At 39.5% G+C, this 19616-nt stretch overlaps 1 protein-coding gene across 3 annotated transcripts in view; it reads left to right on the forward strand.

The window, feature by feature from the left end:
• AMPH (amphiphysin) overlaps window positions 1-3909 on the forward strand; it is a 240644-nt gene extending 236735 nt beyond the window's left edge. For all 3 annotated transcript variants that reach the window (XM_087821084.1, XM_016199145.2, XM_016199144.2), the window contains one exon: window positions 3249-3909. In XM_087821084.1, the coding sequence (XP_087677210.1) occupies window positions 3249-3356 (108 nt within the window). In that variant the 3' untranslated portion in view covers window positions 3357-3909. The remainder of the gene's footprint in view (window positions 1-3248) is intronic.
• The last annotated feature ends 15707 nt before the right edge of the window (window positions 3910-19616 follow it).

A 19616-nucleotide genomic window follows, 5' to 3' on the forward strand; every position in this document is an offset into this window, starting at 1 on the left:
CTTTCACTACTTTGAATTTGTTGCTACAGTTATCCTGTGACTTTTTCAGTTAGGATTTTATCTACATAGTTCTATAATATCTATGTTGTTCTCTTATATCATTTTCATTTCTTTACTGAGATTTCGTATCTATTCTCATTATTACCATCTTTTAATTTAGGTACATGACTGTATTTATAATGACTGTTTTAAATTTCTTACTGCTAATTCCAAAAGCTAGCCCATCCTAGAACACATTTCTATTGATTGCCTTTTATCATTTGGTCACATTTTCCTGTTTTTCCTCACCTCTAGAATTTTTTTTAATTGGTCTGGACACAGTGGGTAATACATTATAGAGTCTAGATTCTGTTTTCTAACTCTGAAGATTATTTCTTCTAGCAAGCATTCAGACTACTGGATAATTACCTTAAATCCATGGAAGTTTGTTTTACACTTTGTTAGAGTAGGTCTGATTCAGTTTTGCCTTACTCTTAGGATAAAAATCTTAGGCCTGGGCCATTGTCTACTTCTAAGATATACCCCATCTGGAATTTCAATAGAAACCCTGACAGGTTTATCAAGCTCCCTAACTTGATGGGATTTGAACTCTAAACTCTGCCTCCCCTCTGCTGGCTTGAATCTCTACTCATCTTTTTCAGCCTTCCTGCTTTCCCAAGGCTCCTTGGGGATCCTCCTTATGGATTCACAGCTTGGGAGCAATTCAGGACTTCAGGGAAGCTTCTCTGCATATTTGGGGACTTTTTCTGTATCTTCTTTTCAAGATATCCCTCATAGCCCAGACAGTGTTGCTCAGTGGTTGAGCATCAACCCATGAACCAGGAGATCGAGGTTCAACTTGGGGTCAATTTCTGGGTTGGGGGCTCAGTCCCCAGTAGGGGGCATGCAGGAGGCAGCCGATCAATGGTTCTCTCTCATCATTGATGTTTCTATCTCTCCCCCTCTCTGAAATCAATAAAATAATATTTAAAAAAAAAGATATCCCCCATAAAAGTATAGCTGCTCTGGCAGTCCTCAGCTCTATCCCCTGAATGCCCTGCATCACACAGGCTGAGGAGAATCCTCAGCGGGAAGGCAGTACGAGCACAGATCTCACTCATACAGCACCCTACTTTCAAGAATTAAAGATTCTCCAGTTTCTGCCTGCTTTTGGTTACTCTCAGTGCCTTCAAATAGTTGTTATATATGTACAATGCCTTTACTTATAACAAGCCCATTATATAAGTTTATTTTATATGATATATTTTGTAACAGTCATTTGTATATAAGAATAATTACATATATCTATACATATGTATATTAAGTATATATAAATACGTAGTTATTCTAGTGCTCATAATTGCTCTGTGCAGAAGCATTTGTCTGCTACAAGCCATTTCACCATTACCAAAACTGGATATTCTTAGTCTACCACATATTTTAAAGAGTTAAATTTAATTTTCTATATTTGCCTCAGCTAAAGATTTGTACTGGCTAATAATAGTCTTCACTTTACTATATAAATTTTATTTCAAGATTGACATTTTGAACTATATCTTGATTATAAGTTTGTGCCAGTCCTTTACTTTTTTTCTTTATTGAAACAATTTTAAAATTCATGACTCTACTTGGTGCCATTAGATTTTTCACTCAGTAAAATATAGACACTTGCAGGGAAAATGTGGCCTTTTATATGCTTCCTAGTGGTTTAGAAAATATTTTATATCATAGAAATGTACATGTTAAAGCTATATAATCTTATTAACCAATACCACCCCAATAAATTTAATTAAAAGTAAAATAAGAAAATATTTCATTATCACCTTTTAAGTATAACTTTGTCCTTCACACATATAATATCATGATTTTAAAGAGAATACTTTTTGTCATCAGCAAGGATGTTATCAGTTATTTTACTGTCATCTTTTTCTCACTGTTATTTTTTCTGCCTTCAAAAATTGACCTGTCTAAATGTTTATATTTCTTGTCTATATAGCAGCATCAATTTATAGTGTCAGATTATATCACCTGGGAATGTATTCAGCTTCGTTATTTAATTTTTGAGTCCTCATTTATCTGATGTACTTGAACCTCATTGAGAATTGGTTCAGATTAAATCTGGCCATCCCTCATTTTAAGAGGGATCTCTTTAGTGTATTCGTTAACATAATAAAGATAGTCATTCCCCACTAGCTTTGCTTCCTAAGGTCTGTATGTTTCATATTGTTCCTTCAACCTGGCTTTTTCCATCTAAGCTCTACTTATCTTCCATAGGCCAAGGGTAGACGGCAGCCTCCATTTCTCAGTTTTACACACCGTCTCCCATGCTGTGGGACCACATACAATGGGTTATTTAACCTTTCTTTGACTGAACATCTATAGTTCTATGATGGCACTTCCACAAAATAGACAAATGTTTGTAAGGAACAATTTGTAAAGAATATATGAATGGCCCGGCCGGGCGTGGCTCAGTGGTTGAGCATCGACCTGGGATCCAGGCGGTCGGGGTTCGATTCCCGGTCAGGGCACATGCCCGGGTTGCGGGCTCGATCAATGACTCTCTCATCATTGATGTTTCTGTCTCTCTCTCTCCCTCTCCTTCCCTCTCTCTGAAATCAATAAAGATATATATTTAAAAAAAAAAAAAAGAATATGTTTGCAACAAGAATATCATGACAGCCTACTGCTTTGTACTTCATATAAACTTTAAAATTTAGATACTAGAACAGCAGCAACAAACACAACGGTAATATCAGGCATCATATCTAGCCATTATTATTTGATAAGCCTGGTCTGTGGTGGTTTATTTGGATTGCGTGATGCGAGCTGGGGGAGAGAACGACAGTTGTTTCTTATTAGCACGTGGTTCAGGATGAAATACAAAACCTTCTATGGCCTTGTCAGCACTAGATTCCAACCCAGGGGTCCTCAAGCCTTTTTTCACTGTGACCCATAGGACAGGAAACATTGTGGGCATGACATACTTTCACATGACGTTCCTCTCTTTGTGCCAACTATAATTCTAATCCTTTTCATTAACAACTCATGTAATAATCCAGTTACCATCAATTAGCTATAGTTTATACAAGATTATAGTATTAATATTAACCTTTAGTTAGCCCTCCCACTGATCTCAGCACAGCAGTTAACACGAACTGTAACCTCTTGATGCAGAGCCACAACACTAATTAAACAAACTATTTCATTAAATTGTTGGCAGTGTATATTTTCCCAGTGGTTGAATTGAAAGCCCTGTCTTTGTCTTTCAGGATGCAGGCTGGCTGGTAGGAGTGAAGGAATCAGACTGGCTCCAGTACAGAGATCTTGCCACCTACAAAGGCCTCTTTCCGGAGAACTTCACCCAGCGCCTGGATTAGGACCAAAAGTATTATAGAAAGAGCCTGGTTTTGAGGTTTTCATTCTTCATGAAAACCTGAAGAATTTACTTTTTCTATTACACTCTTACTGATATACAGACTGATGCCAGATAAAACTTGGAAGGATATATCAATGGAGCATGTGTTCAAAAAAGTATAAGAAAGAAAAAAAGTGAATGAAGGAGAAAGTCCTCACTGGCTCCCATGTTATTAAGAACAAGTTTATTTATGCTTTGTCCAAGCTGTGGAGACTCTTGTACTTGATCCCCTCCCACCAAGTCTAAAGTAGCTTTCTCCAGACCAGAACCTTAACTTTTCTGCACCAAATGTGTGGTATTGAGTGGCTTCCCTGCAGAAGACGTGATGAACTATCCTGTAATACAAGATTATTTTATTCCCCAGTGCAGGTGTGAGCACATGCACTCATGTGCTCTCTCACTCTCTTTCAAGTTTACTGTGTTTGAAACTATACTGCTGCAAAAGTTTTCAGTGTTCTTTTCCAATCTCTCTCTCTCTCTCTCTCTCTCTCTCTCTCTCTCTCTCTCTCTCTATATATATATATATATATATATATATATATATATATATATATATATATACACACACACACATATTTGGACACAGTCCCAGGAACTAGTTCCCATCACTCCTGGATCTATGTGTATGCACAAAATGACATATACATAGTTGCTTTCTTTCCATTGTAGCCCTTTGCCTCTCAAGTGTCATTGATACATGCATTGCTCTTACTCTGTCTGGCGTTGCAGTCGCAGTTTTGCCTCAGAACAAAACCAGCCGTCCCATTGCCAAAACAGTTGACAGTATCTGTGTTTGTAATGTGCATTTTTCAGGGTGTGATAACAAATAGCATGTCAGAGCTGCTGTCCCTTTGGAGAAAGCAGAGCCTGATTCTCTAGATGTCCAGCTGCTGTGGCTTGAGGCAGGCTGATTGGGATGAGCAGCGAACTTCTTAACTCCTACCTTTAAGAGATTGACTAGATGATGGGGCATATATACCCACCCCAAAAGAAAACTTAAAAATAAGCTCCTCTATATTTCCACCTCCTTATATTTATGCAACTCATCTTCAGAGATTGTCCTAAAATAAGATAGATGATGTATGTCGTACCTACAGATTATCTGTAATGATAATGTTTTCAGTGCTGTGTCATTCCAAATAAACCTTTGGTCCACTCCAGCAATTACCCCAATTCCTTCTGATGAGTCATTTGTTTTGGAAAGCTGGTCTCAGTCAGATGCACTACTTGAAATATTTATGTTGGAGTTGTTATTTGTGCAGAAATCTGCTTGTTCCTCTTGGTTGTGCGCCACAGCACCCTTCCTTCCCCAACCCCTTCATTCCAGTGATTGCTGGTCACTCGGCGGTCCCTGCTGCCCCACAATCACTACAGCACAAATAACAGCTGAGGACGAAGGCTCCGCAGAGGTGGCAGCTGTGGCCCCAGTCTGTGTATCACAGAATAGCTGACGACCTTCATAATCAGCAATTTCTTCTCACACCAGCCTCATTTTTGGGTCACTTTTCTTTTTGACATGTTTATATTTGTAGGCACATAAAAAGAAAAACAGATCAGATGGAATAGATCAGATGGTCCATTGTTTATGGAAAAGAATTCTTAAAGCAAAAACCTTTTATTTCATTGAGACTCTTTCCTGCCAGTATAATTCTATATATAATGGAAGCTGATCGAGAATGCACATTGTTATACCTTTAATTTTGGTATGCATTTCTGATTCAGGGTTTGAAGTCTCCTGGTGGATTACCAACTTTGATGTTTGTGTTAATAGGGAAATAGCAATTATTGACCCAAGATTTTTCCAAGGGCTAATTTACAGGAAAGCTGGGTCATCATGAATGTTAATCTACTACAAGAAAATAACATACCCTGCCCAGCGGCATAACTGATAATTCAGCAAATAACATGAAGCACTGTAAGATGTATAGTAGAAAGCCATTCCTGACATTGAGAGTACACGAAAGAGCTTGAAAGCTAAGACTGAAAAACTAGTTCTTAAAATAAATGCACCTGATGTTCTACAAAGATAATTTTTGCTTCTCCTAGAGCAGTTCCTCTGAAATTCCTCCCATGTTCCCCACCATAGTGGCTCCCAAAGTGTACAGCTTGGCAGGATGTAGCTCCACCCATAAGTTTTTTGTTTTGTTTTTTAAATATATCTTTATTGATTTCAGAGAGAGGAAAGGAGAAGGAGAGAGAGAGATAGTAACATCAATGATGAGAGAGTCATTGATCAGCTGCAGCCCACAACCCGGGCATGTGCCCTGACCGGGAATCGAACCCTGATCGCCTGGATCCTAGGTCGACGTTTAACCACTGAGCCACGCCCGGCCGGGCCCACCCATAAGTTTAGCTCACACCTGTAACATTTCTAGAGGAATTTAACACGTTCTTCCAAAATGACATGCTTTAAATTAGCTACTTTGTCCTAGTGTATAGTCTTTGAAAAAAATTTTTTACAGCAAATAAAAGTGATCAGATTATTTGTTTCAGGAATTTTCAAGATCCTAGATTTTCCAAAGCAGTGAAAATTAAGAGGATGAGGGGCAGTGATGGGATAGTGGTTGGTGTCCTCCAGAAATGTCTATAGATAGTTAGGGAATGAACATTTTTCCATGTCAGTGAATTTTTTAAGAGACCTGTGGGTAGTTAGTTTCAAGGACTTTCTATGGTTTCTAGTTTGAAAGGCCCTTCCACTTCCCTTTTCTCAGTCTAATTCAAATTCTCAGGCCACCAAACCACCATGGCACGTCACCTGGTCACATATTGGTGAGTTTGTAGTTACACTTTATTCCAAAGGGCCTTGACCCAGGAAGCCCTATCCAGACCTCTCTTTGTATTTTAATATTTCTTGGACAAATCCAGTGGCACTTGGACCTTCAGATAGTTTAAAGGACTTCAAAGAATCAGAAAAAGAAAGCCTGTGGGTTTTATTAAACATACACCATTCTTGTATTCCTACCAGTGCCACATATAGACACGCATTTAGACCTGAGCAATGTATATACTTGCTAAGCAAAGCTCTCTGCCAATTTGAATCTTTAACAATACCTCAGTATTGCTAGGGCCCTGGGACAGGACAAGCTTTGTGCATCATACTGTCAGTCTTCCCACAGGCCCTGCTCTTTCTGACAAAGCTGGGACAGCTTTCAAGTGAACAGAACACCACATCCATCCTGTGTTGGGCTGCCAGGGAGAATGCAGATTTAGAATTCGGAGCCCTCTTATATCTAACATGAAGAAGCCTGTAATCAGGCTACAGAAAAATTCCAGCGTGACCCCATGACTCATTCTGATGGTCCATTAAAGAAAAAGCCTTTAGGAAACTGCAAAAGTTACAATAAGTCAATGAGTTTAAAGATGACTGAACCTCAGTGCTTTATCCCACTCAAGTTGCATGGCTGAGCACCTCGAAGCCTTAGAAATTGACTGATTTGCCTTCCTAGGACTCCACTACTCCTTTCAAAGGAGCACAGCTGTCTTCTGATTTTTACTTGAAACCCAACTAAAAACCTTACAAACACTATGTGCCAGATCTTGCAGGTGAGCTAATCACACGGTTACCCGATGTGGTGGTGAAGCTGCTGTCTTCCCAGCATGATCTAACCTCTTCCCAGGACCCGGGTCACTTGAATGGGACATTTGGTAGCTGCATGGAGAGAATGGTGACCCCGCCTGTCTCAGACCTCCTTGATTATCACATCACAGTGCCAGGCTGAGTGAACCCTGGGGGTGCAAGGGGAGCACCACTCAAGGCACAGGGCAGGAGTGTGGTAAATTGTTCATGAAAGCCAAATAAAATAATTCTGAAATAACCTTAATAGTCCATCTCAATAGCTTGTGACTCACTAACTATCCTTTTTAAAATTGTTTAATGGCAGCACGTGGCTTTTCCCATTTAAAAGGTAATTGAGACACAACCCTTAAGTCTATGCAAATTGACAGGAAGACCTTGAGGTTCTTTCAAAGGATATTTAAACATTTTTTCTTGGTTTCCAAAAATCCAGTTAATTCCCAGTCTCCTATGATCTCAGTTCCAACACTCAGGCTGTCTCATTCTAGGCTGAGTCGGCATCCTGTGAGTCTTCCTCCCCCGCTGTGCCCGCCAGAGTGGGTCTGCTCTCAGCTCTGGACAGACACTTCCTGATGCGCTCTAATGCCTCATGCCAGTGCCCCCATACCCTCCCTCTTCAACAGATACCATTAAACTCTGTGTCCTGTGCCCTGCTCCCCAAAAACCTATCAATGACCCAGTGACCACAAAGTGATTTCTATGGCATTTGGTGATGCCACCAAACTTCTCCAAATTCTAAGATTCTGAGATACTAGTTTTCCTTCTTTTCCTACCTCTCTGATTGTTCCTTCACTGTCATCTTTCCCGATTTTTTCTGGCGTTGCCCAGTGGGCGCTGAAGTGGGGGATGGGGTGGGACAACATCAATTTCCATCCCTTGGGTTGTATTCCAGCCATCCAGAGATGTTTCCTTTGGAGTGTTCGATAATTACTCCAAGTCCACATGTTTGTTTCTTCATTAAACATTTGTCAAGCTCTTGCTAAGTGTAAGTTACTGTGCACTGGGGCCACATTTACTAAGACTGCACTCATGCAACTTCTTTCAAAGCCCTGCTTCAGCACACCACGAGGGTTCCCCTTCTTCAAAACCCCAGGTCTGAGACATGGGAGCCCACTCTGTGCTTCATTTCTATGTTACACACAGCTGCCTTGATTTCTTCCCTCACAATGTCCAAGACCTTGCACTTTAACCCCAACTACCTGATCTAAGAGTGGTACTCATCCTGCTGAGCAAGGCCCGTTGATCCTGCTTGTCTCCCTGATCTCCCACTCCCTTTTTCCAGCTTGCTTGCACTCTTTAAATCATATCACATACACTGATGTCAAAGTGTTGCCACCCCCACTTTGCCCCCACACACTGATGTTGAATATCTGTTATATATCATATCAAATCCCTGTGCTTCTGCTTATCTTCACTAATACTTGTCTTCTACTTCCTTCAGAAAAGTCTCCTCACTGTTCCACCCTGCCCTCCCACCGCACCTCTACACTCCACTCGCCCAGTTACAACCCCCCTCTCATGGGATGCCCTCCCCTCCCCTCCCTGTTTGCTCCTGCAATTCCCCCTTCCCTCAAAGCACAGCTCAAGCCCCACCTCCTCAACAAAGCCTTCCTCATCCATTCTTTCCTCTGCCTGCATCTATTCAGCTCTCTTAATTCACTTAGTGTAAAAATAATATCATTTAGCCCTTCATTTCCCTCACTAACTGATAAACTCTCTATCAACCTTTTCTGTGTTCTGGATCTGCTCCAGGGACCTTATAGACAAGTGCATTGAGCAAATGCACAAGAGGCTGTTTAATTCACTCGTTCAGGGAAGTCCAGAAATTATAATCCCAGGATCAGCATGGACTGAAACAGGAAATTATATATGAGAAGAAAACATAGAATGTTTTTGTGACATTGAAGTGAGAAAAGTCTTCTTAAACAAGTCTCCAAAGTATGCTGAGTATATGTCCAAAAACTATAGTACTTTTTACTTTAGACAAAATTAGTAGACAGATAATAGATTTGCTGAGGATATTTGTGTAACAGCCAAAATTCACAAAGTGTAACTATCTAGAAGATATAAGAGAAACACATTCAAGTCAACAAGAAACTAATAACAATAACAATTACTATAACCTTAATATAACTTTAATAATTTAATTATATTTATAATTTTATTTTTATATCTACAGTATTAATAAATTACTGTTAATAGTAAATATAATAACATCTGTTCTATGTTCCTTAGTCACACAGCCAGTAAATGGCAGGGCCAGGCACTAGCCCAGGCAGCCTGGCTCTCACGTGTGCTTTAACCCTCTGTCAGTTTCCTTTTTGCTTTACCTAAAGGACATAAAGAAGCAAGTCTCTGAAGAAGACACTTCAGTGGATCCCAGCTATAAAAAGAGACCCTCAGCTTCCTAGAAATCAGACCAGTGCCAATAATCTCATAGAACAATGAGATATCACTTGGTGATCACCAGGTTGCCAAAAATTAAAATGTTGAATAACTTTGCCTTGGCAGTATTTAGTGAAAACGTGTGTACTTCCTGTGACCAGCAAGCCTGGGATTACATGCTTACTGGCATGAAGGGACCCCTTAGGTGTCCGTCACAGCACTGCTGGTGACAACCAGGATCAGGCAGCAGCTGAAGCACCTGTCACTGGGAAATGGATGAAAAAACACAGCCAATGCAAGCTGTGGAACAACAAGCAGAGGAGAGGAGGCATGAACTAGGTTTGCAGACATGGGTAGACAAGGATGACAAGCTATTCATATCAACGTAAGAACACAGAAGTAACAAACAATACCTGTAGTTTCCACAGATACGTAGGCTCAAAGGACATACATCAAACACATTAGATTGAGTATCCATGGGGGAACTGGAATGGGGAATGAGAGAAAAAGCATGACATAAATATATAAACTATATAAAGGACTGGCACAGGTTAATGATGATAATGTGCTATACACCGAGAAACCTGACAGAAAAAATACCAGAACTAAGGTTAAAAAAACAAACAAACAAAAAGAAACCAAAAAATATATACCATGGAGACACTCAGTGCTAATTTCAGGATAACCCGTTGAAAGCTCCAATTTAAGCTTTGAGACTTAATTTCCCATAATCTTTCAACCTCAGAGAGTGGATTCAACTAGTCAGTTAAGATAAAGATAACCCAAGGGAATTCATTTATTTCAGTGGTTGTTGAAATGTGACATTTTCCTTCTTCAGGGAAATGTCCATGTACACCAGCTGCCAACAGGCATCTAACTGGTTCTGGCCATTGTGCACTTGTCTTGGGGTTGCCCTTACCCTCAAGGCAGTGTTCTTCTCCCAGCAAACCTGGAATGAGGATGCCACTGCCTTTAAGAGCACTAGTGTCAGGCACTGATACAGCCCCTGGGGACTTAGTGATATGAAAGTGAAAGGAGGCATGAGAATTTAGTTTTTAGCCAAGACATTTTCCAAACCCTAAACAACTACATCCTTCAGAGACAGGCATATTAAGTATGTTAATAATCATTTAGATTTTTTTTCCTTTGTATTGAATTTATCCTTTTGATTTTTAAGTCCATGAAATGTGAAAATATTTAAAAATTATAAAAAATAAATCTGAAGCATAGTGAAGTGGTGCAGACAGAAGAGAATTCTAAAAATCCCAAGAGAAGTCTACTTTGTATACATATTTAGGTTTACTAAGGGTATTTTCTTTAATTTCTAGACAGGACCAGAACCAATTACCTTGTAGAATTAACACAATTCAGCCTTTGGGGTCTATTGTGGTTGTGTACAAGTGATCGTGTGTGTGTGCATGTATGTGCACATGGGCTCTCTCCAAGGATGTGTTCACACCCTTCTTTGGGATTAAGAGCCTCCTGTTGTGGTTAGGCTTGGTAACAGATTAGCAAGTAACCACATTAATTCCTAAGAGTCTTTTTGTCAAGGGACTTACCCAGAATAGAATTTTCCTAGAGCAGTATCAAGTCCAGAGGAAGCAAGCAATCTGCATTACTGTTGGATCAAAATAAAAATGATAAACTTCTATTTTTTTATTCTGCTACACCTGTTATTTCAATACCTGGAGTATCAGTTTAATTCACAACTTATTAGAACTGGAAGGGACCAAAATATCACCCAATTCTCTCATTTGAGGCTGGCATAAGGGGGACCTTGCAAAAAGGTGTTGCTTACCTACAACTTCCAAGCATGTTAAGAATACAATTGGTAAGACATGTTTCCTGCCTTGCATTTTAGGGCACTATCATTCATTCATTATTTTGAGTCTTTGCTGCTAATAGACATCACTTAGAGGGGCTCCAATACAGAGGAATATTACTTATACAACATACCTCCGATGGCCAGGAGGGGATGCTAGAAGTTCATGTAAGTAACTAAATGCAATCAAAATACTGTACTTTTTAAGCAGAAAGTATGGAATTGAAAACAAAAGGCATGGATACATGGAACAGATTGACATCTGTCAGAAAGGAGGAGGGAGTGGGGGGGCTGGATGAAAGAAAGTGAAGTGATTAGCTAAAGAAAATAGCCCATAGACTCAGATAATAGTGTGGTGATGGCCAGAGGAAAGGGGTGTGGGGGCTGGGTGGAGATAAGCAAAGGGTGGGGGAAGTGGGGACATCTGTTATAGTGTCAAAAAAAAAAAAAAAAAAAAAAAAAGAAAACAAATAGGAAGTATAGCAACATCACATTTTGCATTTAAATGCAACAACCCAGTGAGTACAGAGATTAATCCCTGAATCACAATCAACCAAACAGGTTACTTAGGGCACAGGCTCTGGAGACTGGTCCACTTGGTTCAAATTCTTAGTGTGCTGTTTATCAACTAGGCAATGTCAGTAAGTCACTTAACCTACCTAAGCCTCTATTTCATCTGCAAAATGGGGGTAACAACTACTTTATGCTTGCAAGAAAAAAAGAAGTATGTACAATATTTGACATTCAATAAAGGGTATTTGTTATCCTCTAGTGGATTAATGATTTCTGCTGTGACATTTAAAAATTAGTATTTTACAGAGGCAAACTCCAGTGTGCTAGAGGAATTTTCTACTACTTTTTGAGGTCCATCATATTAAGTTAATTAACACTCTTCAAGATTATCGTACTCTCTTTGCTTTCTGGCATGTGAGAGCTATTCTTGGATTTCTGCAGTTTTTCTGGAATTTCCTTCATGGCCTGTTACACTTTATAGTTTAAAAAGAAATTCTGTATACAGTGGTACCTCAGTTTTCAAATGCCTCCGTTGACAAACATTTTGGTTTACGAACGCCATAAACCCAGAAGTAAATGCTTCGGTTTTCAAACACGCCTCAGAAGTCAAACATGCCACACGGCTTCCGCTGAGTGCAAGATCCTGAGGCTTAGCTGTCGGCTGTTGATCCCTCAGTTTTCGAACATTTCAAAACTCGAATGGTCTTCCAGAACGGATTACATTAAAAAAATGAGGTACCACTGTATATTGAATGGGTTTTGGAATTTGTTAGACCTAGGTTTGAATCCATTACCAACACTTAAGTGACCCTGAGCAGGTGGAATTTTTTAAGATTTTGATTATCTCCTCTGTCAAATGTGCTTGATTATAACTACTTTAAAGTATTATATAAGGATTAAATTGTTATAAGAATTATAGTATTTAAGACTGACTTAAATAGTATTTATTAAATAAACAAACAACTTGGCCCAATCCCTGGCACATGTTGGATGACACATCCAAGGTAAGCATTATTATTCCCATTTACAACGATTTTCCCAAGGACACACATCCTCCAAGTGTCAGTGCCTGGACTCGAGCTTTCATTCTGTCTTTACCAACCCAATATATCCTCATTGAATTACATGGTCTCATGTCAAACTCTCCAAAGTGCCCCTTTTTGGCAGCTGTTTCTTGAGAAAGACCATCTCCCTTCAGCACACTCTTTATCAGATTACATTGTTGGCTGCCCAGAGAGATGGGCTCCCAGGCTGAGCTCCATGCTGGACCATTCACGAGAAAAGGAAGTCTGAAAGGCTGGCAGCCATGTGGAGTTGGTCTGAACCAGAAGTTACAGAAGACCACATGCACCCGCCAACCTCAGAGCCTTTAGGAAAAACAAGCAAGATATGAAGCTTTGGTTGAGGTTTCTGGGCTACACTCAACTTCCCCGGAAATTGTGCCTGGCCCAGCCCTGCCTCAGCATTAGGAGGATATGCTACTGCTTTCTGGGAAGACACAGGGAGATATAGAGCAGCACAGGGCTCAGGAACATGAACCAGGCCCCTGTGTCCACCTAGTTGGCCTTCCTCTCAATTCCCCTGTCAACTCCTATTTTTAGTCCAGTATGATGAGTAATGATTTGCATAGAGTCACTGGTTCCCAACTATGTGTCTGCACAGATAAACTGTATGAGAATTGTATTTACTAAGAGCTTCTTTTAATCTTCTATGGAATGCACATGCACTATGTAATTCAATTTTGCTGACATTCTTCTGAGAATATTCCAAAACACACACATGATCAGTTGTTCCATAAATATCTATTAAATGCCTACCATATTCCAGGCTTTCCTCCAAATGCTCTTGATATAAAGGTTTGTGTCCTCCTGAAGCTCATTACAAACACTATTGACCTGCCTCATTATGATTTCAAAACAGTAAAGAAGGTAGACATTGATTTAGAAGTCATGAAATCATAGCAAATTCTAATAATTCTTTTTTTTTTTAATATCTTTATTGATTTCAGAGAGAAGAAGGGAGGAGAGAGGGAGAGAAGGAGAGAGAGAGAGAAACATCAATTATGAGAGAGTTGTCATTGATCGGCTGCCTCCTGCAGGCCCCTGACTGGGGATCGAGCCCGCAACCCAGGCATGTGCCCTGACCGGGAATTGAACCGCAATCTCCTGGATCCTAAGTCAATGCTTAACCGCTAAGCCACGCCTGGCTGGGCTCTAATAATTTTTGATAGACTGTTTTCCATATTGTCCTAGGTAACAGCTCATGGCCAGCTGAAATAGAAATATAAGCAATAGTTATAGTATGCTCTAACCTGCTCCCCAAGGCAGCACTGTTTTGGACAGTTTTTCTATCATCACCATAATAATTCTGATCTCTTGATATGTAACAGCTGCAATCAGGAGAAGTCAATAAAGTAAATTTACATTTGTAAACTTGGACTCATTCTCACATCATAGTGAGCTGACCTGACCAACAGGGCTTACATTTCATAGGCCCCAGAAAGAGTAGATATACATATGTACATATTATTTTTTATATATTATACATTATTATGTAGCATATAGTAAACATATTGTATATTATATACATATGTCAAATAATGGTCATTGGTGTCAATTCAATGCCAACAGGAATCCCTAATTTGGGGTTCAGTGAAGAAGGAAACTCTATTCAGTACAAACGGTTAGTGTGATATAGCAGGGCTGTGAGAACACAGCACAGCTGTGGAACAGCTGAGTAGTGTTACAAATCACTCTTGAAGCAGCATGGCTGTGAGGAGGCCCTGGAACAAGGCAGCCCTGAGGCGAGGCCCCTCTCCAGCTAGACAGCTCTGCTTTGCTCTGGTCTCTTCCACTTGCTCTGATCCAGTCTGCCTCCCTCTGCCCCAGTAAAACAGCTTCAGTGTTTCAGCTCCAGCCAGGGAAACACAGTGTGCAGTCTTTGGTGGAAAGGGAAAGTGCACTTCCAGACAGAAGTTCCCCCACTCCCATCCCTGCTTCCTCTGTCTTCATGGGAATGGGGACTAAAATCCTCACAGTTGGAGCCATCCAAAAGGCACTATTCTGATTGGTCAGAATGGAGTTGCAATGATTGGTCAGTGAAGATGCTAATGGGGATATAGCTACACAGCTCCAATTGGACAGGAAAAGGTTCAGTACTATTGGTTAAAACAGAATTCCAGGAATTCATATGTGAGGGCTGGCTCAGATGGCAGAAACACAATGTAGGCAGGCAGTTCCATAGAGGAGGTAGGTATCTTAGTTCAGGCTTTTCCCTGAAGTGCAGTTTGTGTGAAAGGCACCAATATAGAAATGGCTGTTAGGCTCTTTATTTTATTTTATATTTTATTTTATTAAATTTATTGGGGAACAATGGTTAATAATAGTATATAAGCTTCAAGTGTAGATTACTATATTACATGATCTTTATATATATTTTATCTATCTCTATCTATCTATCATCTATCTATCTATCATCTATCTATCTATCTATATCTATCTATCTATCTATCTAATCTATCTATCATCTATCTATCATCTATCTATCTATCATCATCTGTCTATACTATTGCACAATAATGCTGTATAACAAACACCCCAAAACATAGTGGCTTAAAACGGCAACCATTTATAATTTTCAGAAGCACATGAGGTCAGCTTGACTGTTCTGCTAATCCTGCCAAGCTCAGCTGATCTTGCTTAGGCTTGGTCACATGTCGGTCAGCTGATGAAGTGGCTGGGGACTCGCTGGTCAAGATGTCTTTGCCTGGAATGAATCAGCTTTGTCCCATGTGGTATTTCTTCCTCCAGTGGGCTAGTCTGGAATTGTTCTCCGGAAAATGGTGGGGATCCAAGAGAGCTTGGCCTCATGAGGCCTAGGCTCATAACTGGAACTCCAAACTTCCTCCCATATTTAAATATGGGGAAATAAATTGTACTTGAGGAGGTTTGAATTCATATTGCATGGAATAAGTTCCAGTTCTGAAATATTCGCAGTTAGCACAGTTTACTGCGTCTCTTATTGAATGCAACTATAACCCCTGAATCAGGTCTCTGCACCTGGAAAAAATCTTGGTGGCATTTGTTCTCTATTTATTCTCTTGCTGCTTGCCCCAAAAGCAGACACAGTTGCAAAAAATACATAAGCAGAGCAATAAAGCCCCACTTATCTGGCCAGAGGATTGAGGGGGGGACCCCATGAATTGGAAAGTGTTATAGACATTGCAGAGAAGAGCAAGGTTAAGAAAAATATCTCATACAAGGGTATTAGAACAACTGGGTACACCCCCTACCTGCACATGCATAAATATGACCCTAAACAGCTTATTAAAGGCTTTGCAAACTGAACTAGGGACAGACCACTGCCCAGGTCCCAGATTGGCCACTGGGTGCTACACACACAGGACAGATATAATAGTAGTACAAAGGCTTTTTAAAACTGCCCTGATTGGATTTACCCACCAAAGGTGGGTAAGAGCGTGCAATCCCTAACTAGGTCAATTGCCTATTAACAAAAAAAATCAACATTCCTCATAATATTTAAACAATGCCTGGAGCTTCATAACATAATATTCAAATGTGCAGAATACAATTCAAAATAGCCCAATATATGGAAAACCAGGAAAATCTCAACATCTCCATATGGAAAAGCCAGTTAACAGATGTCAATCCTAAAATGACCTAGATGTTGGAATGATAAAATATTTAAAGTAGCTATTATTGCCCGGCCAGGCACAGCTCAGCAGTTGAGCATCGGCCTCAGATCCAGGAGACTGAGGTTCGATTCCCGGTCAGGGCACATGCCCGGGTTGCAGGCTCAATCCCCAGTCGGGGGCATGCAGGAGGCAACCAATCAATGACGACTCTCTCATCATTGATGTTTCTATTTCTCTCTCTCCCTCTCCCTTCTCCTCTCTGAAATTAATAAAGATATGTATAAAAAAATAATAATAAAGTATCTATTATGACCATGGGAGTAAATGAAAAGAGTTAGAGAGGTGAAACTAGAATGAAAAATAGAAGAGAGAGAGATACATAGAGAATTAGAAACAGAAATGTAGAGAGGCAAATACAAGGTGGGACAAAAGTGGGTTTACAGTTGTTTGTATGGAAAATGATACAATAATTAATAAATAATAATACAAGAAATTTCTCATACTCTCAACTGTAAACCTAATTTTGCTCCACTCTGTATAGAGGCAGATACAGAGGGACAGATAAGAGATATAGAGACAGAAATAGAGATATGGAGAGAAATAGTAAGTCAGAAGAGAAATAAAGAGCAATAGAGGAGACAGAACTGGACAGGGAGACAAAGAGAGAAAAACAGAGTAATGGATACCAGTAGGAAAAGAGAAAAAGAAAGTGTTGTGGACATAGCGGTGGAGAGATAGAGGGATATAAAGAGTGATGGAAAGAGCAATGGGGGAGACAAGAATAGAATGCTAGAGCCAGAAAAAGAGCCAGAGCAAGTGATAAAGTGATAAATCAAGTGATGATACTTGTCTAAACCCAGTCCATCATTAGCAGTTGCATAATGGTAACTTTCTAATTTGATATTTCTCCTGTATTTATTGGTTATAATAATTCTGTAAAGAAGGTCTTTGAGTCATAAGCTCTGTGGTACAGATGGTAGGTAAATGTTGGATTCATTAATTTTTTCTGTTCTCAGAATTATGAGAATGCCTTGGAAATATCCACTTTTTTTTTTTTTTAGTATCATCAATGAATTCATGTGTTTTTACATACTGTGTTTTTAAAATTTTTATGCAGGTGTTATTCTTTTGGTGCCCTCTACAGCCTGTGAGCCACTGCAGGTTGGTTTCTGTGTCCTCTGACATGGCCTCAATATTCTCTGATAAGTTCTTTGCTTTCACACAAAACAAATGTCATATATTTATCTTGTATATTTCCTGCCCAGTCTTGGATTCAACCATTTCTCAATTGAGCCCTAGTAGTTTTAGTAAGAAATGGTATTTTATACCACAATATAGATGCTAGGAGTGCTCATTTCTTCTGGATTGTTATTGCTTTCTAGATTTTTCAGTGGATTGCTAAAAAAATAAATATTTTTTTTTAGAAAAAAATAATTCAAATTATAGATCTTTGGGTTTTTACTAAACTTACAATTTATATTTGCATTTGTCCCTTATAGTGAGATATTAATTCCTAACAGTATCAACATAAATTTATAAAAACTTAAACATAAACAACTACAATTACCACTAAAAACAATAGGCCTAGGGGATGGAATGCAATTTAAGATTTCTTTCTTTCTTTTTCTTTGTTTTATTCTTTCTCTTCTTTCTTTCTCTCCCTCCCCCACCCCAGGGTACATTCTTTTCCATGAATATACTCTAGTGCCAATCCTGTACTTTTCATTACTGTATCTGCATAGTTCTTTTAACATTCTGGTGGAGCTGCTCTGGTGGCAGCAGCCCTTCCCCTGCACCTGTGGTTCCTAAGGCGAAAGGAAGATCAGCTGGAGTCCCCTCCCTTCCTGACTGCCCAGCTGTCTGTTATGATGCAGAAAATGAATCACCTGAGAGACAGATGCCAACACAATGACTCAGTGGGGCATTTTCCTCCATTATGCTATGAATATTTACTTAAACATATATCCAAATATATTTATAAAACTGGGGGGTAAAGATCTACATATGCACCACTTAAATTCTACCATGATTTTACTATATTTGTTTGAACACCTATCTATCCATCTATGAATCCAAGTGACTAGCGAATATTTGTCCACTTCCTGAGAGTGTGGTTGCCAAATAAAATACAGGATGCCCAAGTATATTTGAATTTCATTTTTTCTTTATATGATCAGAACCACATTGTGTGTATTCTCTGTTAACTTCTTTTCGACAGTTTGTAAGATTTAGTTATTTTGCTGTAGCTTATGAATTCACATTGCTGTATATTGCACTACACCCATACACCATAATTTGCTTTCCTTTCAGATATTAAATGACATGGGTCTTTGTACTTTTGGGGAAATTATGAATAACACTGCCATGTACACTCTTGACCCTGTGTCCTGGTGACACATTACTGTTGGATTTATGCCTCATAGTGGAAATGCTTAGTTGTTGTGTGTTTCAGCGCCTTTCAATATGCTTATTGCTCCTTTTTTGTGCAGCAACTATTCATGTCTTTTACTCCTTTTTCCATTTTGTCTATGATTTCTTTTTAATTTCCAGGATGTCTTTCTTTTTTAAAATTCAATTTATTTAAACAAACAAACAAAAAGTTCAACCGTTTCTCCTGCCCTCCCTTCCTCTCTTCCCCTCACCCCTGCCTCTGGTAACCACCAATCTTTCCTCTGTATCTATGAGCTTGGTTTTAAAATTTTTTTTTTTTTAGATTCCACATATAAGTGTATAAGAGAGATCATATGGTATTTGTCTTTCGCTGTCTGACTTATTTTAAATGCAATCCAGGTCCATTCATGTCCCTGAAAACGGCCAGAATTCATTCATTTTGTTGTTGTTGTTAGTCCTCACCTGAGGATATTTTTTCCATTGATTATTTAGAGAGAGTGGAAGGGAGGGAGAGAGGGGAAGAGAGAGAAAGAAACACTGATGTGAGAGAGACACATTGACTGGTTGCCTCCCACACATGCTCCAACCAGGGCTGGGGATCAAACCTGCAAACCAGGTATGTGCTTTTGACCAGGAATCAAACCCATGACCCTTCAGTGCACAGACCGGTGCTCTAACCACTGAGCAAAACTGGCCAGGGCAAGAATTCCTTCTTTTTTGGGGGGGAATATTTCTTTATACTATATATGTGCCATTTCTTTATCCATTTGCTTCCATATTTTGGATAATACAAACATGCTGCAATGGGAATGCAGACTGGTGCAGGTATGGTGGAAACAGTATGGAGTCTCCTCAAAAATTTAAAAATGGAACTGCTTTATGA

This window comes from Miniopterus natalensis, chromosome 10 (genome assembly GCF_054644295.1).
Source record: "Miniopterus natalensis isolate mMinNat1 chromosome 10, mMinNat1.hap1, whole genome shotgun sequence".
Taxonomy (NCBI): domain Eukaryota; kingdom Metazoa; phylum Chordata; class Mammalia; order Chiroptera; family Miniopteridae; genus Miniopterus; species Miniopterus natalensis.